Consider the following 21,276-nt stretch of genomic DNA (forward strand, 5'->3'; position numbering starts at 1 on the left):
GGACCTTATCTAATGTATGGTAAATGCGTAGCTAATAGAAAATATTTTAGGTCTTGTACCGGGAAGTAGTAACGGAACAGTCCCTTGGAGGAACCACACATCCAATGGATAGTGGATGACACTCCTGCAGCAGTGTCTTCAAGGACCATCATGCAGCCCTGCCCAAGTTTCATTGAGGCCGAAAACATTGGTTATAAACTTTTATGCGAATCTGAATGAAGGGGCTTCACCTCCCGATGCTGAGATAATGTTTCAACCAAAACCAGCACAACTCCGGCTGCCAGCTATCTCTGCTTGCTAAATGTTGGCGCTTATTAGGTACATAGAAGACATACATGTATTCAAGGAAGAAAATTTGCATAGCACTTTCTTCGTCATTTGCTGCTGCCTTGATAAATGCATAGAATCTGGGAAGTTGAGCTGGCGTGATTCTACTTCAAACCCATGGATCCCATCGGTCACTGGGTGTATCTGATCCTTCAGACAGAACCTTGGTTCGCATTGGCACTGAAGACACTTAAATCTGATATCCGTCAGCACTTTACCAGGTTTCCAGGTGCCCTGGACCGAAAGACTTTCGGAGTGAGAATCTTAACTCTTTAGTAAGTCACTCAGGCCGATGAATCGAAAGAAAGTAAACTAAATGACTGTGGTATGTCGCGATTGGAAAGAAGGTCACTTTTTCGTCACCTTCGCGTCACCTTTGATAGCAGGAGCAGTTGTTTCGCGTAGATACAGATTATCACCCCTCTCCTTGTCTTTCTTCACTAGCTCCCAGTAAATATCAACTTCCAAGTTGGTCTGAATCATCCTACCCAAGCATTCCTTATTATATAACCTTGCCATCATTCGTTTGAAATAATTGAAGGCACGATGGACTGGGCTGAGGGGATGACAAGCATGAAAATTTCGAGCAGCCCTGCCCAAGGAAAGAGCCCCATAGTGCTTGAAGAAGAGATCTCCTGTGATGGGAACACGGATCCCTCCGAGTCCTCATCACCCGTAACAAACGCAAATAACAAAGAGGTGACGTCGGGGGAGCAGGATGGGCCTGACGGGGAAAACACTGACCACTCCTCATCACCCCAGTCTTCTGAAAATAATAAGGAGGCGGTATTCGAGCCTCCCAAGGATGATGCAAATGAAGAAGAAGAGAGTTACCTCCTGGCTGAGTATAACATGATGACTAGTAGGCATCCTTGATCCATATACGCCGTTTAATATGCTGACCTAGAACCTCAAAAATAGCATCCTTAAAACTGGCCGGGTTGGAGGAGGAGGACTTTACCGACCATGCAGTTCTGGTTATGGTCTCAAGGGCCCTACTACCTCTAGCATTTGAAGAGGCCGAAAATAGTCCTGATTGAGCTGTTTAACTGGCTGCGTGTCTTGGGTAATAACTTGTCCTTAGAACATTCTCGTCCTAACGGACGAATCCGTGCCTTATTTTGGCTCGCATAAGAGCCTACACCATCGTCATCGCTTTCTCGAGCAACGACTGGGATCCGGTTGGGCCGGTTTATGACCGATCCACGACTCGAGAGGTATCTTAAAACTCTGGAGTTGGAGAGTTGTCTAGCTTTCAAGAACAGCATGAGGAACAAGAGCCAGATTCATTGAAGGCCGAGCTGGAACTCCTTATATTTGTTCCCCTAAAGCTTTCCGAGAGGGTGGAGTACTGGACTGTATTCCATGAGAGTCGCCAGCCTGCAGGGTGCAATGGCCTGGGAACAAGAGTGGTGAGAATTGAAATGGGAACGTCTGAAGGAAGATAAGTTGTCATTTTGGATGAAGAGTTTGCGTAAGAATGAAACGAAGATATTCGGTACAAGGAGTACTACGGACACCGTGCTGTTTCCCCTTTTGGCCATATATGGCGCTGTCCTATTGTTTCTTAGTCAGCTTATAGGCTCAAAGCGCTGAGAGATTAATGCGGCAACATTCCGCGCCACCGCTTGGGCCTCGCATCCAAATCCTTCTCATCTCATACGGTGGTACGGAGGAATATAGTCAAAATTTGATTTAGTGGAAGAGGCGGCAAATTAATGAAAATGGCCGTGCAAGCTCTTCCCGAAATCAACAAGCTCAGCGGTGAGTTTCCTGCCATTTATTGCTGATTTGCCGTTGCTTTTTCCTCGCCTGAAAAAAGACCGGATATCCGCGGACACTAGGCTGATGAATACCTGGATTGTGCAGTCAGCGAGGAGGGGGCCGCAAACGCCGCCGCCAAAGGACAGGCTGCGCAAGGGACCGCTGGGAATGATGATGCAGAAAATGATGAATCTGACGAAGACAAAGAGGATGAACAGGAGGTAGCAGATGGAGCCGCTGCAGCTGGTACGGATTCCCCGCAGTGAGGCTGCAGTCAATTGCTAAAACATGGAAAATTGTTGTTCATCTCTGACAAAGGGATTTCGGCCTATAGGAGGGAAAAAGAAGAAGAAGAAGCCCAAGAAAAAGAAGAAGAAAGGTACCGCAAAGGTCCAGAGCAACCCACCGCGCGTGCCGCTCTCAACTCTCTTCCCCAACAACAACTACCCCGAAGGCGAGATCGTAGAATACAAAGATGATAATGCCTATCGTACGACGAACGAGGAAAAGAGATATTTGGACCGCATGAACAATGATTTCCTTACTGACTATCGCAAGTCGGCCGAAATTCACAGGCAAGTTCGACAGTATGCTCAGAAGGAACTCCTTAAGCCTGGCCGTTCCTTGACCGAAATCGCGGAGGGTATTGAGGACAGCGTTCGCGCACTGACAGGCCATATGGGCCTTGAAGAAGGGGACAGCTTGGTTGCTGGTATGGGCTTCCCGACTGGGTTGAATATCAACCATTGCGCTGCCCACTACTCCCCGAATGCTGGGAACAAGATGGTTCTTCAATATGGCGATGTTATGAAGGTGGACTTTGGTGTCCACGTTAACGGTAGAATTGTCGACAGTGCGTTTACTGTTGCCTTTGATCCCGTTTACGACAATTTGTTGAATGCGGTGAAAGATGCCACTAATACTGGTATCAGGGTATTTTGAGCCTTCAAGTCCTTTTACAGGAAAAATGGAGACTGACTCTTTGAATAGGAAGCGGGCATTGATGTGCGAATGAGCGATATTGGCGCTGCTATTCAGGAGACGATGGAAAGCTATGAGGTTGAGATCAATGGCACTACATACCCAGTGAAAGCCATTCGCAACCTCAATGGCCATACAATTGGCCATTATCTTATCCACGGTGGAAGCACCGGGAAGAGCGTGCCCATCGTCAAGGGCGGTGACCAAACAAAGATGGAAGAGGGTGAGACCTATGCCATCGAAACATTCGGAAGTACCGGGAAGGGGTTTGTGAGAGACGACGTACGTGTCCTGTGATTGGTTCGAAATGAAGCCTGAGTGCTGACAACGCTTCTAGATGGAGGTTTCTCATTACGCCAAGGTCCCCGATGCGCCTAATGTTCCTCTTCGTCTGTCTTCGGCCAAGAACCTGTTGAACGTCATCACGAAAAACTTTGGCACGTTGCCGTTCTGTCGTCGCTATCTTGACCGACTCGGGCAGGAGAAGTACCTTCTCGGGGTATGCTACCATCCCTAACATCGTGAAGGATGATGGCTAATCGATAAACAGTTAAATAATCTGGTTTCGTCAGGCCTTGTGGATGCCTATCCCCCACTTGTAGATGTGAAGGGTTCATATACGGCTCAATTTGAGCATGTAAGTGCAGCTAGCTTCTTGCCATATTCATAAGGCGCTCGACTGACTTTTCTTCTCTAGACCATTCTGCTGAGGCCGAACGTTAAAGAGGTTATCACCCGAGGAGACGATTACTGATGCTCTCAGGTATGCGGTGTGCTCTGGTAATAGGAGTAGCATGCCATATCGATGGTTTTCGAGCCAGCAAGTAATCGATATCAAACGCTCCATTAGCGTAGGCGGTTATTATCATATCTTAAGAACGCAGGGCAGTCTAGGTCGATCATTCCTCTCTGGAGACATAGCCTATAAATAGTTTTTGCAATATCACGACAATACTCCGTACTTTGCCCTCTTTATATCTCCCCTTCCGTCCGTGCGACAAGGTTGGGCGCACGAAGTTGGTTAGTTAGTAATTACATAAGCTCAACCCACTCGCCCCACGTGGAGCTCAAGCTTCCGTTACAGCAGAGATCGCCATCGAGGATCCAAAGCAATCTGCCAGAGCCAATTGATCCTAGGGGCGTTCAGTCATGCTCTGCACAACTCTCCGCAAGCATTAGTTTCCTACACCGTGCCTAGAACAACCAGCCCTCGCAGTTGTAAACATGTCGGCTCTGAGGTCTGCCTCCGCTCGTTCCCAATCCTCCCAAACGAAGACCGTTCCCGCCCGTGCTCCGCCACCTTCCAATTCCTCTGTGGAGGATCACTTTTTCTGGACGTATACGGAAGAACCACATAAGTCGAGGCGCCAGGCGATCATTAAAGCGCACCCAGAGGTGAGATTTCAGGCCTTGTGTGGAATTCCACCTTGTGTTAACTCTGCGATGAATTGAGGTTCTCAAATTATGTGGCCCTGAGCCGCTCACGAAATACGTCGTCCTAGGCGTCGTCTCACTTCAGGTTGCCTGCGCAACCTTCCTACGTAATACGCCGATACTCTCATGGCGTTTCCTCCTGACGGCGTACCTTATTGGGGCCACTGCGAATCAGAACCTGTTTCTCGCTATCCATGAGATATCGCATAATTTGGCATTTAAGTCCCCATTGGGAAATAGATTGTTGGCTATCTTTGCGAATTTTCCAATTGGATTGCCATATAGCGCTGCATTTAGGGTATGTTGTTTCTGTTTGTCTTCCACGAAGGTATTCAGACCAGGTCGGCTAACGTTCAACGTGTCATTGGCAGCCATATCATTTAACCCATCATAAGTCCCTCGGTGTTGCATCCCTCGATGCAGATCTTCCGACAGCCCTGGAGGCAGTGTTCCTTGATTCAATCCTAGGAAAAGCGTTCTTTTGCACGTTTCAGATCCTCTTCTACGCAGTCCGTCCCATGTTCATCTATACACCTACATTCACACCCATACACTTGCTGAACATCATTGCGCAATTTACATTCGATTTTGCTCTCTACAAATTCTGCGGCTCGTCCATGCAGCCAATCTATTATCTTCTCCTTAGTTCGTTCCTTGCAGGCTCCTTGCACCCCTGTGCTGGTCACTTTATCGCGGAACATTACTTCTTTTCCAATACATCCGGAGGAACCGAGTCCATCGAAGAACAACGGGCGATGAAGTCGGGGAAGAAAGGTACCAACACTTCCTCTTCCTCATCCCCATTGGACTCGCTCTCTCCACCCGAAACATACTCCTACTACGGACCCCTTAATATCTTAACCTATAACGTCGGCTTGCACAACGAACATCACGATTTTCCAGCTATCCCTTGGACTCGGTTACATACTCTCCAGAAAATCGCAAAGGAGTTCTATGAACCGCTACCATGCCATCGAAGCTGGGTGTGGGTTATTTGGACGTTTATCTTCGATAAGAACGTGGGCATGTGGTGCCGAGTGAAAAGGGCCGAAGGAGGTAGAATGGTCGGCGGGAGTGGTTGGAAGGAGAGCGAACTCCAAAACTGAATTTGTTTTGGAGAAGAAAAGTCTATACGCCTTCTTTTCTTCCTCTACAACCATTTCTTATCTACAATTTCTTTTCTTTTTTTTTTTTTTCTTGCTTTATAAAATCTATCCGAATATGTCCTCGATCTCTTCATATGGCATTCTCGGAGTTTGCTTGATACTTTAATACTTAATATCTGTTTTATAATGTTCCCCTCTCATATATCAGGGCTGGATTTCTGGCTACTCTTATTTGTCACAATACATTTTGACCCTCCGTCTGGGGAATATGATCCCACCCAGACAGATTAAGATATCATGTCTTGGCTTGCTTATATCTGGGTTCTCAAGTACAGTTTCCTTTATTAGTGCATACATACTTGTTCGCAGCCATTTATATGTACGGTCCTTAGCTGTACGCGTGTCTCCTTCGGTCTTGTTTGAACTCGGAGTTATTTAAATGATTGGGTCAATTATCTACCTGCTTTCCGATGTGTAAATACCTAACATATAATAATATGAGGTAGTGAGGATAGAAAGAGCATCTTTTAAGCATATACTCCTATCGCATGGTTCGTATCACATTGAGCAAGAGAAGGGAAAGGAAGAGGGTGATAGTTTTGGGGGGGGGAATTTGGTTGGCGCCATGAGACATGTATATGAAACAAAGGAGAAATGAAATGGGAAATAAAAGAGAGCAGAGGTACCAAATATGCTAGGACAGAGGAGCCCTGTATTGAAAGGGTGTTAGCCATTAATAGGTAGAAAACGCGGTACAAAACTCCCAAGGGCCAACCAATTGTGGAAAAGGAGGATGTTGACATAAAACAAAGGAACAAACACGTAAGTTGACAACCACAAAAAGTCGGGGACACATTGCTGATAGATAAACGGGTGGCTGAGGGGCGGTCAAAACCGCCATATATGCAACATTGAATGGAGGATGGACACGCTAGTCAGGGCACTCGTAATGGGGGTGAAGACCGCAAAGAAGAAAGGAAAATAAATAAGGGAGGGTCAATAGCGGGATTTAACGAACTGGTGGAGAAAGCAGTTCGTAACAATATTAAGCATGTGATAACCTAAAAGAAGACGTATGCCAGGAGGAAACTTATTAGGCAGAGACCTGCAACCACCTGCAACGGGACGCCCGCTTCAGAAGATGGATGCGATTGTTGTTGTATGGTAGCAAGTTCTGGTGAATTACTGGCTGCAGCTGGCACTTTCCTCCGCCGTATTTCATTTTCAGCAAGCTGTTGTTTCAGCTGCTGAATTTGAGCTCTGGCTTCTTGGAGCTGGGACTTGAGATCCTCGTACGATCCGGAAAATGCTTCTGACTTCACGTCTTCTGCAGCATGTTTAAGTGCCTCTGGGGCACTAGGCTCGGAGGATCCTGATTTAAAGTTGGGGGGCTCAATGGGAGGCTCCATGATGACTGGAGCTGCACGGGTGGGCATCGATGGTGTCTCGAACTTCGCATTTGCGGGAGACGTTTGTAAATTAGCCGAATCGTCTTCCGACGCCTGACACGGAAACGGAAATTCAGTCTTCAGCTTGTCCTACCACTCAACGTTAGGATTCGAGTAAAACTTACGACTCCGTTTGGCTGGGATGCATCTAGAGGGGGCAGGAAATTGACACGGATTTTTCGTTCTTGAATAGAATGCTTGGCAGTCTTTTCAACGTCGTGCCACTGCAATGATATTAGTCAACATAGCAAACCAGAACGGCGCATGTGACTACATACAATTGAAGTTACATTTGAGAATTCTTTGTCTGCAGAAACAGCCACAGACTGGACAAGAAATTTGTCTTTGCATTTGACATCCAACGGAGGATCCTCTTTCATAGCTTGCAGGAGTACTAAAGGTCGAAAAATGGGTAAGTGTTGAATAGCGCTACCAACGCGAGCAACGACGACGACTGACCTTGAACCTCCATATGTTTGCCCGGCTCAATACGGCCAGAATTTGGGCGAACGCAATATCTAGACATCGGTCAGCACATGATCGAGGCAGATGAGTCGCTTATAAATCCCGAGATGAATGCGTCCGTACTTTCGTGGCGCCGTGGTTTTGACCTGAAGCGTGAGGAGATCCGTCAGCTGTTTGTTTACCATGCGGAAGAGGGCAGAAGACAACAACAACAACGGTACCTTGAAGGCAACAGGATCGGAGTGAGGGTTGCGTAGGTGTAAAGTTTCGGTGACTTCTTGGTTAAACGGGCCTGGACATGGACGCATGTGAGCAGGTTGATTCAAATAAAGATTGCGGGAGAGTAGACACTCTGGCGCTACCTACGTCGAAAGCCCAATTCGGCGGGCTCAAGCTCAACAGACATGGTTGCGGAAGCTCAAGCTGACAGCAAGAACCTAGGATAGTGTCGATAAAAATTAATCAAAGGGTTATGGAGTCCAAGTGACTGCGACTGAGCACATTGGCGGTTTGACAGCAAGTGGAATCAAATGACATGGAGTGTCTTGGTTGGTGTTGGCCTGCGAGTTAATAATGCTCTGGCTTGGGATGGCTGGATTCAGGTCACGTGGGGCGCACCGCTTCGAGTGAGGTCAGATCGTCAGCCCTACTGTACCCCATCTTGCTCTCAAGTGCCGGAAAGCAAACCGGTTGTTATTTGCGAGATGAAGCGGTTTGGTCTTCTCAACACTATCTGAACCTTAATGCGCCAATTATTTGAATTGCATTGTATGCATGCTCGGTGGCCACGTGCTGTCCCGAACTACCTTATGCCCTCCGCGACGTTCTCCAACAACAGAAGATTGGAACCTAACCGGAGGGCGGATGCCCTACCATTCCACCTAGATCCGGGAACCATGGTTCGGTGACGCCTTCTGGCATCTCGAAGAGTTACATGGAGAATTCGTCGATGCTATATTTCTTCTGTTTGATACCAGAGTACAAAATCTCCTATTTTGGGGTTGCGGGAATATGCTCTCTATCCAAAACAGCATTTGGCTTGCTTATACCTATTCTACAGATGACGCCTTTAGACCAATGCTTGCTCTCTCGCCGTTACCAGGGTTGTAGGATCAAGTTGACAGAAATCTCAACCCCAAGCTCAGAAAGAGAGCTGGTATCGAGTTCATAATATTATTACCCTCAAAGCCAAGTGGAAAATTATGTGTTTTTAGAACGTTCGGTCAACCACGACGTTGGAAATAAAGCCCTTCCTCCAGGTTCAGCGGCTCTTTGATTGTTGGGATAGCAAATTTCGCCGTACTTTTTCTATGTCTAGTAACACGCTTCTAGCTAGTCTCGTCTAGGCACTTGAAATAAAATAAGGGCGAATTACCCGTAATTTAAGTCGAGGATACATATATAAAACAATTCTTCCATTCGATCTTTGGGAGCTCAGATAAGTGCTTCTCCAACAGGAAGACTGAGAAGTTGCAAATGGGAAAGGATCCGTACACATTCGAGGCAAGGTTTTGGCCAGAATTTTGGTTGAAGGTCAGAGTTTGAATATGGCAGTTTCCATACGGGAATACGTTTCGTTTTTTGCGCAAAAGCCCTGCCGTTCCACATTCGTCTCGATGCAGTGTAAAAACCGTAGGAATGAAGAGAATTCAAATAAATACCAGCAAATTTCATTCAACTTTAGCCCCAATTTGAGCTTCATCCCATACTTTTTACATTGAATCTCAAGAGTTCATATCTCCCAATTGCCTAATTCTTCAACGAGAAAAAGCTAGCAAGCAGAAAGGAGTATACTGCAAGGGCTGGTTGCATATAAGGTCTCTGGACGCACATCAACCATAATTTGTTCTTAAAGCATAATGATGGGGTTCAGTAATATGACATCTGATGGATCCAATCGAAGAGTAGCTGAGAAATTAGACCCATTGGAATGGCATGTTGGACTATTTCAATAATAAGTCTTATAGCTTCAACGTGCTCGAACATTGTAGAGTTTGCGAATAGTATACTCCAGCATCAGATTCTATATCACCGACCAAATGATGCAAATTCGACAGTTGCTGCGGCCAGTGTCTTGTTCCCGCAGCTTCTATAATTTTTGTCTTCTTGATTCCCGCACAGAGCCCTCGAAACAAGAAGCGTTGAATGCTTTCCACAAGTGAAACTATTGGCCATTCCTTATGTCTCCAATTTGGACCTCAACAGGCGCTAAAACATGCAGCAGCAAAAGCCAATTACTCCAGCACCGTGCACACTAACCTGGTAACTATCTTAAGCTGATACCAGCAAGGGAATGATGGAGGGGTTTTGACTCGAGGTCTGGGCGTTGCCACGGCCTGACTGAGCTCGTTTTATGATCAATTGGCTGGGAAATTTATTTATGACAGCTATCCATCGTTCGCCTTTTCCTCGGAGACGTGTCTAATATGAGCGATGGGATTCCCAAGCAGATATCCTTGTTTACTTCCATACTATGCGTATTGCATGAGAACGGAAGATTGGTCACGGGAAATCTTAGATTTGAAGACATATCAAGCAAATATCACTCAGGGTAACACAGAGTGCGACACCTGGAAAAAAGTAATCGATTTCAAAAGACCTTCAACGCTTTTGCAGCTTGAAGAGCAATAAAAGGAATGATAGGGAGATGACTGAGCTAGGAAACAGGATTTTTCCGTACAATTGTTCCCGGGATCTTGTCATTACTCAAGACCAAAAGGGGAAATAGGTGTTGATGCGCCCACAGCGTAGGTACAGTGTATTTTTTTTGGCATTTCTTGGCTTCACTGTTGAAGTGCTTGTTATATCTGGGGGAGGATTAGGGACTTAAATTTGGAAAAAAAAAAATGCAGGGCTGGTTTGACATGTGTTGATGAACTGAAGGCTGTTCTTTATAGCCTGAACTTCCGTGCTGAAATCAGCCCATGTTCCTTCAAACTCACATTTCCAGAAGAGTAACCTGTGTGAAAAAGCACTCTGGGCAGAGTGTTGCAGGCTGCAACCTGAAGTTGTGAACTCGACTCCCCACTCAAGCTCCACCCCTCTGGTGGAACATCCCGCACTTGCTCCCCCAGCTCCGGCGGCACCGTGCCCCGAGTTAGCTTACACCAGCCTCTTCCCCAACATCAACCAACTGCTGCCTCCATAATTATTGCTTTCAATTTATCATTCCTTTCTTCACTCTGTGTCGCAACATCTCCCTTACCTCCATTTATTAGTCTAGCTGAACCATTCTCATCCTGAAGGCACGAAGAGCAGCTTAAACCATGCCCAGTGATCTTGAACAGCTTGTGGAGATGGGCTTTGACCCAGAAAGGGCTAAAATTGCTGTCTCAAAGACAGGGGGATGTGCGTATCTGTTATCCCTCATCTCTATTGGCCTCGTCTGGTCAAACACTGACAGACACTACAGTGCAAGGAGCTCTCGAATGGCTAGAAGTTAACCAAGACAAATCCCTCGATGAAATACAGTCAGCTACCACTCAAACCAACGATGAGGAAGGTCCTGCCTTACAACCCGGAGAAGAAGCTAGAAGTTTACTATGCAATGTGTGTGGCAAGAAGTTCCGTAGCCATGCGCAGGCAGAATTCCACGCTTCGAGAACAGAACATGTCGACTTCTCAGAGTCAACAGAGGAGATCACTCCATTGACAGAGGAAGAAAAGAGTGCTAAGCTTGCAGAGCTACGTGAAAAGCTGGCAGAAAAGCGTGCGAAGATGTCTGAGCAGGACAAAATCGACAAAAAGAGGAATGAGGTGCGCACAATTAGATTAAGATGCTGTGGAATCTAATAACACATGCTTGTTCCATAGGAAATACGACGGAAGAGCACAAAAGAATCACAAGATATAAAAGAAGACCTACAACGAAAAGAACAACTCAAGGAAGCCGCCAAAAAGCGGCGCGAGAAGCAGGAGGAGATGGAAGTTAAGGCACGAATCAGAGCCCGAATCGAGGCCGACAAAGCAGAGAGACGTGCCAAAGCAGAGAGAGAGAAGGCAGAGCGGGAAGGTCGGTCTGTAGCTCCCTCCGCTGTCGCTGCCCCAGCTGCCGCGGCTCCCCCAAAACCTTCATCAGCGTACACGGAAACTAGATTACGGCTTCAAGCTCCATCTGGAAATGTGATGAAAACGTTCCATGTTGACACGACCCTATTTGAAGTTGCGGCTGCGTTAAACCAAGAGACTGGGCTAGAAGTTCAGAGCTTCACCCAAAATTTCCCAAAGAAGGTGTTTGATAGTGAATATTTTGGGGAAACGCTGAAGGAACTCGGTCTGGTGCCTAGCGCCAGCCTGATCGTCAAATAGGCTGGGCTTCGGATCTTTGAAGGAAACGACCCATACCGATCTAGTTACATAGGCTGAGGTCACAGTGCGACGAGCTACTCCATGTCTACGACTACAAAAATTTGTAAATCAAACACGACCTATTAAACAAAATGGAAATATTATATCAAACCCGACACCAACTTTCCATACGTTAGTTAGTTAACGTAATTCCCAAGCGAGCCGATCACCCAAGCGAACCGATCACCATTTCAAAATTCCACTCAATTAAAGAACTCTTCCACTTCAACGCGCAATTATGCCACCAATTCGCAATAAAAATTCTTCGAATTCAATTGAGAGAGAGGGAAGACTTGAACTCGCGATAAAATCTATTAAAAATCAAGAAATTACCTCTATTCGTGAAGCTGCTAGGGTCTATAATATTCCCTACACTACACTCTATGACCGGCTAAAAGGATGAGCTCCACGGGTGAATTTACACGCAAATTCACACAAATTATCTCCTGCTGAAGAAGATAGGCTAGTTGAATGGGTGCTGGACCAAGCTAAACAAGGAATTCCCCCCCAGCCTGCATTGGTTGAAGATACAGCTAATTATCTTCTTACTATACAGGATTCCACCACCTCCACCAACCCCCCCCTACACATTGGCAAGAACTGGGTGTCAAATCTAGTGGCACACTGTCTGGAGCTCCAAAGCCACTATTCCAGACACTATAATCATGACCGTGCTAAGTGTGAAGATCAGCAGGTTATGAAGGATTAGTTTAAGACCTTGGGGAATACAATTGCTGAGCATGGGATTCTGCCAGAGAATATATACAACTTTGATGAGACTGGCTTTGCTATGAGACTCTGCACCACTACTAAGGTTATTACTAGTAGTGAGTACTATGGCAGAGCAAAGCTCCTACAGCCTGGCAATTATGAGTGAGTGACTGTGATTGAAGCAGTGAATGCTTCAGGATGGGCCCTACCCCCCTACATCATTCTCAAAGGTCAGGGCTTGTTGGAAGGGTGGTTTGAAGACCTTCCAGAAGGCTGGAGGCTAGATGCTAGTTCAAATGGCTGGACTACTGATGAAATAGGCCTTAAATGGCTTCAACAGGTCTTTATTCCTGTGGCAAATCTATGCAGAGTTGGCAGTTCTATCCTTCTTATCCTGGACAGGCACAGCAGTCATCTTACCCTGGAATTTAATCAAATTTGCAAGGATAATGCTATAATATGTCTTTGCATGCCACCTCATTCCTCCCACCTTCTGCAGCCACTAGATGTGAGCATTTTCTCAGTTTTAAAGCAAGCATATGGAGACCTAGTTCAGCAGCAAATGTGGCTTGGATTTAATGCCATTTGGAAGACAGATTTCCTAGATGCTTACCCTACAGCATGCACTGCAGCCTTCAAACCTCAGACTATTCAAAATGGCTTCAAGACAGCTGGAATAGTGCCCTTTTGACCTGACTATGTCCTCCAGCAGCTGGATATTCAACTACAGACCCCTACTCCCCCATGCAGCCCTAGCAATTCAACCACATCCTGGGTGCTTCAAACACCTAGTAATCCTCGGCAATTACACTGACAGGTGAATAAGATCAAGGGCTTAGTGAAGGGTCAGCCTCAAGGCTTTGTGGAAGGTTTTGACCAAATTATCAAGGCCTGCAAATACAGAATGGTCAGTGCCACAATTATGAAGAAGCAATACCAGGATATATTCAACGTGAATGAGATAGAGAAGCAAAAATGCAAGAGATCTAGGCGCCAAATTCAACAAGAAGTAGGAGGTTTAACTAGAGAAGAGGTTGAAAGTCTTCTAGGTCCATCTACAGCACCTGCAGAGCCTGCAGCACCTGTTGAACCAGCAGTTATTCAATCCTGCAATCCCCCACCATCTGAGCCTGCTCCATGCTGATGAGCTCCACAATGCTGTAGCAATTGTGGCACTCTTGGGCATACAAGATTAAGATGTCCTCAACCAAGTGTAATTTAATTGAATTTAATTGAGCGTCGTTGCATTGAGATAATTTGAATTCAAAACTAACTAGTTGGGATACGGTGGTTTTGGTGATCGGTTCGCTTGGGTGATCGGCTCGCTTGGGTGATCGGCTCGCTTGGGAATTACGTTAGTTAGCCCGAAATACGTAATTATTATGTAAGCTTTTTTTTTAACCACGTGACCTGGTGCCAGACACCGAATTCAAACGCGTGCGGCGCGTCCGATTGCCTAAAGCGGAGATATCAAAGCGCCAACCCAACTTCGACATTTCGGAGTCAATGTTCAGTTCCCTCTCAAGCAACTACTGATAGTTACTATTATTCCTATGAAGTACTGAACTTTTTCTTTGAATGCGGATGCCCTACGAAGTCCTTCCACGATGCCAGCGTGAGTAACCCCCGTCTGTCAGCAAAGATGAATTCCGCAACTAAGGCAACGGGACACAGGCCCGGGGACCAACATAGATCCTATCCAGCAAACGTGAACGCCGCAAACCCCTTTGAAATACCTCAGCAGCACAAAAACGAGTATACGGCGCAGGAGATTGCAACATTACAAAGTCGACTAGACAAACGCTTAGGTCCGGAATACATATCTTCGCGGGCAGGCCCTGGGGGAAAACGAGTACATTATTTGTCGGCTGATAAATGCATAAATCTTGCCAACGAGGTTTTTGGCTTTAATGGATGGTCAAGTGCGATTCAAAATATTCAGATTGACTTTGTGAGTGGATGCTACCTTGAGACCTAGGGATGGCTTACAATCTTTTGAATAGATTGCTGATTGGTGTGAGAACACTTCAGCTTGATGAGCATCCCAACTCTAGCAAAGTTTCGCTTGGGCTGTCAGTAATTGTAAGGGTGACGTTGAGAAATGGGACATACCATGAGGTGAGTCTTCTCTTTTCCCCGTCAGCGATGACAACTGGGCTGATTGGTGATCGTAGGATATCGGATATGGACACATCGAAAACTGCACAGGAAAAGCTGCAGCATTTGAAAAGGCCAAGAAAGAAGGCACAACAGATGCTTTGAAACGTGCCCTGAGGACATTTGGTAACGTCCTTGGTAACTGCATTTATGATAAAGATTACTTATCGAAAGTGACCAAGGTCAAGGCGGTTCCGGTAAATTTTGTTAATTTGCAGCTTTCGTGGTGTTTGTTACTAATATCGTTCGCAGACCAAATGGGACGTTGACGCTCTACATCGCCATAGGGATTTTGCGCCTCTAAAGAAAGAGCCGGTTATTGCTCCAGTTGCTGTCAGAAGCGAGCCTCATGCAGAGGCCCGCAATGTTAGTTCGAGAATACCCGACATCCCCACAAAATTATTAGATGATCCCCTTTCTATGGATCTTGAAAATGATTTCGGCAGTAAGTCCCTGGTGGAAGGGATTGTTGGGGCCTTGCTGACTGTGACCCAGGCGATGCATTCGACGAGGCAGATTTTGGAGAGCGTCATCTCAGTCATCCAGATGAAGTTATCTTGGATGATGAGCCACCCCCACAAATCCAAAACCACAGAAACAATCATCCCCCAGCTGGGCCAAACGTTCAAAGGAGTACTGGAAACTATGCGGCCTCGAATTATATGATTACACCGTCTAAACCACCACAGAGTATAGTTCAGTCCGATACCGCCCTTCCAGCCCCCACAGATTGTATAACTCGACAAAACGTTCCTCAGACAAACCAATACACAACACCTAAACCTCAGCCTCCCACGCGACCACAACAACCGGCACATGATTCGAAATTCCTTGTGGGGAAATCTACACATTCGAGCCGTAACTTACCTCCACCTCTGCCGTGCGATCAGTTGAAGACGAAAGGCGAAACAAACATAGAGAGTAAAAGAAACCATTCACCGTTGAAACCTCCGTCGCCTTTCGGCTCACAGATTGGACAGGATAGCCCCAGTGTCGAGCCCGGTGTCTGGTATTCGGCTCGTGCCGCGAGTGTCACTGAACCAGGAAAACCAGCGCCCGCATTCGACCCTAAATTTGCAAGTCCATCCATTCGGAAAACTCTTACTATTGACCACGGGAAATCAGCACCTGTGTCCCGAAAGACGTTTCAGAATGTGCCACCTCAATTGTCTAGCCAAACACCACACAAAGCAGGCATGAACATTCCCCCTGCAAGCCAGTCATCAACCCCCATCCCTCCTCGCACCATCGTGGACGTGACCAAGAGGCCAGGGGCGGGAAATTTCGTAAGCCCCGCTCGCGCACCAATGACTTCGTCATATCGGCCGCCAACACGAAGAAGCATGACGGCTGCAGCCAACAATAGTAGTGCAAGCAATTTTCCTCATGGCAACTCTAACCAACCTCTACCGACAGCTCAGAACCTAAACGGGAAGAGACCACTTCTGTCAGATATAACGAACCGCGAATCTATCTCCAACGATAACGAAACCGCGAAGAAGCCCAAAGCCAACGACAACACTACTGGCTCTGCTGCCGCTGAGAATAATCAGTAGTAGGGACAAGGACTAGGAATACCATGGGAATACATTTTACTATAACATTGCTCCTTCTAGACCGGATTTTTTTCTTTTTGTTTTTGGAGAAACTTTTCTGCCCTTATCATGGATTAAAGCCGGGCTTGATGTCTGATGGATGGTTTTGCTTGGTCATGTTTTTAAAGATGCAGCTGTACTTGCATTTTTCTACTAGAGGGACCGGTTGGACGGCGTTAACCAGTGGCCGGATGCAAGCGGACATGACAAATCTATTTATCAATATTGAAGTGGGAAATGTATTGCATATGGAATGGCAGTGAACATTCCGGATTTTCGAGCCAACAAACCGTTGGATGTCTCGGTGCCGTACGACTCGGTGTACTCCAGCAATGGTGATTTACATCCTTGGTGGATTATCTGTCTATGTCGCGTCGCAATTGCCTGAAGGCAAAACTTTTTCATTGGTGACGACTAAACTATCTAAGCATCATTCAACTTGGGGCACAGGGGAGAAGGGGGTATTAGGGGCAATTCAGTTGTCAATCTAGAGAGTACACTCAAATGCAAGGGGCTGGTCAAAGGGGTAACGCCTAAAATTGGGAATCAAATCTATCGGGATAATTGGGGAACCGTGAAGAGCAATTTGGATTTGGCTTTTGCAAATGGGGACATGGAAGTCTTAGGGTAAGGCAGAAGCTCATTTCGTGCTTGTCATGAAATACATTCAATGCTTAGGTGGGTGTGGGTGTTGCCGTGGGGGGGAATAAACCTGGGGGAATTGGGCATGAAAAATTGCGCAAAGAACCGAGAACAAGAATGCAGTAAGGTTAATCCAGGAGAACACCAAGGGGAGAGAAATGGAGCATAGTAACGGGGAAGCCGTGTTCGGGTCAAGTCGTTTGTCAGGGGAAGATAATATTGCTATATTGTCCCTAAAGAACCCTCATGTGCCTTTTTGATTCCAGGGCCGGGGGTCCGATAAACGGGGCATAGGGGTCGGCGAATCCATTTCGGCATACTTGACAGGGCCATATATACCCAGCTGAAAGGAAATGGAAATAAACTGCGTATCCCACGGACTAGCACATTAAACTCATTGTAAGGAGCAAGGCAACTTGGAGGGCGATAGGGGCCAACTGTTGCGATATCTCGAAGAAAGAACGATATTGGCAATATCATTGAAATAAAGCCATGATAAATAAATGCCGTTCGTAAATTCCTTCCGGCAAACTGGCGGGAACAAAAGATATTTGGTTGGCACATTTCTTAACCTTGCGGAGCCCAGCGAGATGCCATCAAGCCTTCTCCGCGGCTGTCTGATTTCTCATCACGCCGAGGAGCCCACATAGATGCCTCAAGTCCCGGTTGAGCGCCCTCATCAGATATTCCTTGCTTTCCTGGAGCTTTTGGAGCCCATCTGGATGCCTCAAGACCTTGTGTGGACTTCTTAGCTAGATTCTTTGGCACGTGATTCTCGTCATTGACTTTCGAGCCCGATAAAAGTGATGCATGCTGTGGGCTTTTGAATGCATCTCCTCTTAGGCTACAGGGAGGTGAAGTGGCACGACTGGAGATACGGACTGCTTCTGACGGGTGGCTTCTTCCAACTCTGCTTCCAAGAGAATCAGTTCGCGTATGACCACGATTACGATACCCCTCGCGTCCTCTAATAGGGGATGTCTCCGTTTCGGTAACCACACTGTTAGTCTTTTGTCCAGTTATGTGGGATGAAGCTTGAAGTTGTGCGTTTTGGTTAGCTAGAGCGGCGGCGTTCTGGGATAGTTGTCCAGCATATTGCATGGCAGCTGCTGTTTGGGGAAGATATGCTGTCTCTCGTATTTTCAACTGAGCCCCGTATAGAGGTTGCGAGGATGATTTCCCAGAGGTAGAGGTGTTTCCATTATCGCGTGTGTGGATGGTCTTGCGTTGGATATTTGACGCGTTTGAACCCGTAGATACATCACGGGCGTGTGATCGCGCATCTTTACCTTTCCTCGATTGAAATTTGCCTTCGCGCATCTTACTAAGAACCTCCACGGGGAGCTCGGGCTCGGGCTCGTTGCCTCGGCCTGGAAGTAGGTGATTGCCAATAATGTTACCTTCATCGTTAACCAAAGTCAATTGGTTGGAAGCTTGAGTCGTATCATGGGATTGGATATTACCATCCGCCGGTTTCACTCTAGATTGACCACCTTTCATAGGTATTTTTCTCGACGCCGCAACTTCACTTTGTGACTCACGAAGCACTTTTGATTGCACAAAGGTACTTCCATTTGTTGAAGGAGCTGCTGAAACTGCAGCCAAGTCTAGTTGTTTAGTTTCATCTCCGGACGGCTGAGTGCTCATTGATGCCGGCAAAGGGCAGGTTTCTTTAAAATATAAAGTGTCTTCTAGCTCCTTCTTACGGTCAGTCAAGAGCTTTCGAATAGACGGAAGAAGATAGCCTGCTGAAAGTGTCTGTCGAAGCTCTTCAACCTCTCTCTCTGCGTCATCGTCTTCAATGTAGTGTGTTTGTTTCTCCTCTGTTATCAATGAAACATTTTCGGAGGCATTACGCTCCTGTTCCATGCCTGTATCCTTGCAGGGCTTAACCGCAGTCGAAGACTGAGCACCAGTGGGGGCTTTGGATCCATCATTCATAATGGTCGGAGAGTTGAAATTTACCGAAGGCATCGATGTATTGTCTCTATCAATGTGACCGTCGTCCAAAACTTGCTTCTGGCGACGCATGCGAGCCACAGGTTGAGGAAGGGTGCTGCTAAATCCCTGGTCGACCTTTTTTTTCATGGAGTCAGTCTGGGTCTCTTTCGTAGAGGAAGGACTCCCAAATACTTCTATAATATCCCAAACTGGCCGCTCCGGTGTTGGTTCAGCATTAGAAAGCTCAGCGATCGTTTCATGAAGCCTCTGTACGTCCTTTTCTTGAGTAATTTTCGCTTTTTCAATTTGCACAATTTTGCCCACACTCTTAGCGATTTCGGCAGACTCTGCGTTCCTGCAAGGCTCGATATTGCCAGCCTCGGAATGAGTTGGTTCACGCCTACTGCTATCGTTAATGGGAGTATTATGTCCCTTCTCAGAGACTGCGGTTGGCCTTGAAGAAACATGAGCAGTTCGTAGCACCGAAACAGCTGCCATGAAAGAAGCCGTATCTGCCAGCATGGGTCCATGATTTTCATTTCTCCATCGGGTGTTAGTAGGGCTGGGACACAAAAAGGAAATACATTGTACTCACGGATGTGCCGAAACCGGAACGCGAGGTCTCATAGTGGCTGGTCGTAAGCGTGCATTGCCACGGCCTTTTCCTCCCCGTCTTTGAGGTGACTGCGGATTGTTAATATCCCTTGAAGGGTCTAACGGACGACCAGATGTAAAATCATGTCCCCTGGACCTTTCCTTGCCACGTTCCTTTACAGTAGCACTCCTTTGGTGAACCGGCATTAGAACCATAATAGGGAAAACCGGAATGACGGAATAACATACGATCTTTGGGAAATTGACTGGTGACGTCCACGAGCTCCAATAACACCACCACCTCGACCAGTGCCCCCAGGGGCTCCGAGAGCACGTCGGCCACGCGGATGAACCGACGTATCAGTTTCGGCCTCGTACTTCTGACCACCGTTTGATTTGATTGTTTGCATTAGGTTGTACCTATGCCATTGTCCCTCCATCATAGGAGCGAGATCATCACCTTCAGCTTGACCAAGAGTTTTCCAGGCATCTAGGTCGGATATTAATAAAAAGTCTTGTAGGACCAGGAACACGAGGTAACTTACTCTTCCACGCATCCAATTTATCCTTATTCTCTTCAGCTAGACGGTGACACTCCGTTCCCTCTTGGTTTGAGGCTCTAGAAGCCTCCAAACGACTCAAGGACAGCACTTGCTTTGGGCCTTCGTCTCGTGTCGAAAGGTAATCACGTCTCGCAATGCCGAGGTCCTCCTAAAATTGCCACAGCTAAGTAAATGATAGATAAATATGCTCTAGCAGAAAAGAAAATATACCATTTGGAGGGTTTGAAGACGAGCAATACGCTCTTCGCCAATTTCTTCGGCCATTTGAAGCGATGATGAGTTTCTTTCTGAGATAAAGCAGTCCTCTCACTGTCTGTCAGCTACTTTTTAGCGAAATACCAACACATCTGGGCAAAATTAGGGGGTTCTTTGCCAACAGCTTGAAAACTGCCCCCAACAAACGATTGAGATGTCTTACCTGGGTTTCACCAGACTATGTGAGCTGTAAAGCCTCTGAGATACTTTGAGGCCAAGAACTCTGAGACGAAAGATGGAAGAAAGTGACAAGGAATACAGACGGAAGCTGCTGCAAGTGAGTTAAAGGTTGCAAAGTGAGGAATAGTACAGACGGAAACTTGGGGGAGTGAGCGGATGGTCGGAAGTGAAGAGTAAAGACGGAAGCCTCTGCAATAAGACTAGTGGAAGAGAGTGTGAAAAGTATAGACGGAAACCCTGGAGTGGAGCAGAGTGAGAAAAACAGACAGAAACCTTTGTTAATGAGCTGAAGGGTGCACAGTGAAAAGTACAGACGGAAGCCTCTGTAATGAGACGAATGCAAGAGTGAAAGGTATGGACGGAAACCCCAGAAGCCAGGGAGAAAAAAGAATGTGACAATGGTAACAGGTATGAAGAATAAGGAATGGACAGAGAAAATGAAGGATAAATTCCTAATTTGACGGATGTAGAGAGGCTGATGGCCGGCAATGATATTGGCAATCTGCAGAGCGGAAGATAGGGAGGGGATGTTTATCTCTAGAGGGGGAGCTCCCTAGGCAACAGACAAACACAACAACACCACTGTGGCCTGTCTGACCGGTAGCCAGTGCAGAGGGATGTTGAAGAGTTTTATATATTGCCCATATGCCTCTAGATATTATGATTTTTGTGGAATTGTACTTACCAAGATATGGTAGGGGGTAAGAAGAATGCTGGCCCAGCAGGGCAGCTCAGAAAGTGAGGAAGCTGACAGAAAGTAGCAGAG

At 46.7% G+C, this 21,276-nt stretch overlaps 7 protein-coding genes across 7 annotated transcripts; 5 read left to right on the forward strand and 2 right to left on the reverse strand.

Moving 5' to 3' along the window:
- The first annotated feature begins 658 nt into the window (after window positions 1-658).
- CIMG_04125 (uncharacterized protein) lies at window positions 659-1,752 on the forward strand. The gene has a single exon (XM_001244683.2). The coding sequence runs from the start codon at window positions 874-876 to the stop codon at window positions 1,201-1,203; it is 330 nt and encodes a 109-aa protein (XP_001244684.2). The 5' UTR covers window positions 659-873; the 3' UTR covers window positions 1,204-1,752.
- Window positions 1,753-2,026: 274 nt separating this feature from the next.
- CIMG_04126 (methionine aminopeptidase, type II) lies at window positions 2,027-4,021 on the forward strand. The gene is made up of 7 exons (XM_001244684.2): window positions 2,027-2,091; window positions 2,197-2,337; window positions 2,426-3,024; window positions 3,082-3,354; window positions 3,410-3,571; window positions 3,623-3,709; window positions 3,770-4,021. Exons 1-7 carry the CDS (start codon window positions 2,046-2,048, stop codon window positions 3,824-3,826), a joined length of 1,365 nt encoding a protein of 454 aa, XP_001244685.1. The 5' UTR covers window positions 2,027-2,045; the 3' UTR covers window positions 3,827-4,021.
- Window positions 4,022-4,274: 253 nt separating this feature from the next.
- Window positions 4,275-7,094, forward strand: CIMG_13770 (dihydroceramide delta(4)-desaturase). The gene is made up of 3 exons (XM_001244685.2): window positions 4,275-4,467; window positions 4,526-4,804; window positions 4,878-7,094. The coding sequence occupies exons 1-3, from the start codon at window positions 4,297-4,299 to the stop codon at window positions 5,610-5,612; spliced, it is 1,185 nt and encodes a 394-aa protein (XP_001244686.2). The 5' UTR covers window positions 4,275-4,296; the 3' UTR covers window positions 5,613-7,094.
- Window positions 5,060-7,931, reverse strand: CIMG_04128 (integral ER membrane protein Scs2; the record flags this gene model as incomplete). Its single annotated transcript, XM_001244686.2, has 6 exons — window positions 5,060-7,114; window positions 7,186-7,284; window positions 7,339-7,454; window positions 7,520-7,578; window positions 7,649-7,817; window positions 7,892-7,931. 6 exons carry the CDS (start codon window positions 7,929-7,931, stop codon window positions 6,674-6,676), a joined length of 924 nt encoding a protein of 307 aa, XP_001244687.2. The 3' UTR covers window positions 5,060-6,673.
- Window positions 7,932-10,791: 2,860 nt separating this feature from the next.
- Window positions 10,792-11,881, forward strand: CIMG_04130 (UBX domain-containing protein; the record flags this gene model as incomplete). The annotated part of the gene is made up of 3 exons (XM_001244688.2): window positions 10,792-10,873; window positions 10,938-11,281; window positions 11,339-11,881. The coding sequence occupies 3 exons, from the start codon at window positions 10,792-10,794 to the stop codon at window positions 11,831-11,833; spliced, it is 921 nt and encodes a 306-aa protein (XP_001244689.1). The 3' UTR covers window positions 11,834-11,881.
- Window positions 11,882-12,708: 827 nt separating this feature from the next.
- CIMG_04132 (recombination protein rad52) lies at window positions 12,709-16,664 on the forward strand (the record flags this gene model as incomplete). Its single annotated transcript, XM_001244690.2, has 10 exons — window positions 12,709-12,745; window positions 12,904-13,262; window positions 13,401-13,592; window positions 13,748-13,796; window positions 13,943-13,967; window positions 14,123-14,534; window positions 14,615-14,701; window positions 14,758-14,937; window positions 14,993-15,185; window positions 15,236-16,664. 10 exons carry the CDS (start codon window positions 12,709-12,711, stop codon window positions 16,294-16,296), a joined length of 2,595 nt encoding a protein of 864 aa, XP_001244691.2. The 3' UTR covers window positions 16,297-16,664.
- Window positions 16,665-16,719: 55 nt separating this feature from the next.
- Window positions 16,720-20,543, reverse strand: CIMG_04134 (uncharacterized protein). Its single transcript, XM_001244692.2, has 6 exons — window positions 20,494-20,543; window positions 20,286-20,362; window positions 20,058-20,223; window positions 19,762-20,002; window positions 19,514-19,702; window positions 16,720-19,459 (listed from the first exon to the last, which is right to left on the reverse strand). The coding sequence occupies exons 2-6, from the start codon at window positions 20,337-20,339 to the stop codon at window positions 17,545-17,547; spliced, it is 2,565 nt and encodes an 854-aa protein (XP_001244693.1). The 5' UTR covers window positions 20,340-20,362; window positions 20,494-20,543; the 3' UTR covers window positions 16,720-17,544.
- Between the last annotated feature and the right edge of the window lie 733 nt (window positions 20,544-21,276).

Source organism: Coccidioides immitis (genome assembly GCF_000149335.2).
Source record: "Coccidioides immitis RS genomic scaffold supercont3.6, whole genome shotgun sequence".
In the NCBI taxonomy this organism is placed as follows: domain Eukaryota; kingdom Fungi; phylum Ascomycota; class Eurotiomycetes; order Onygenales; family Onygenaceae; genus Coccidioides; species Coccidioides immitis.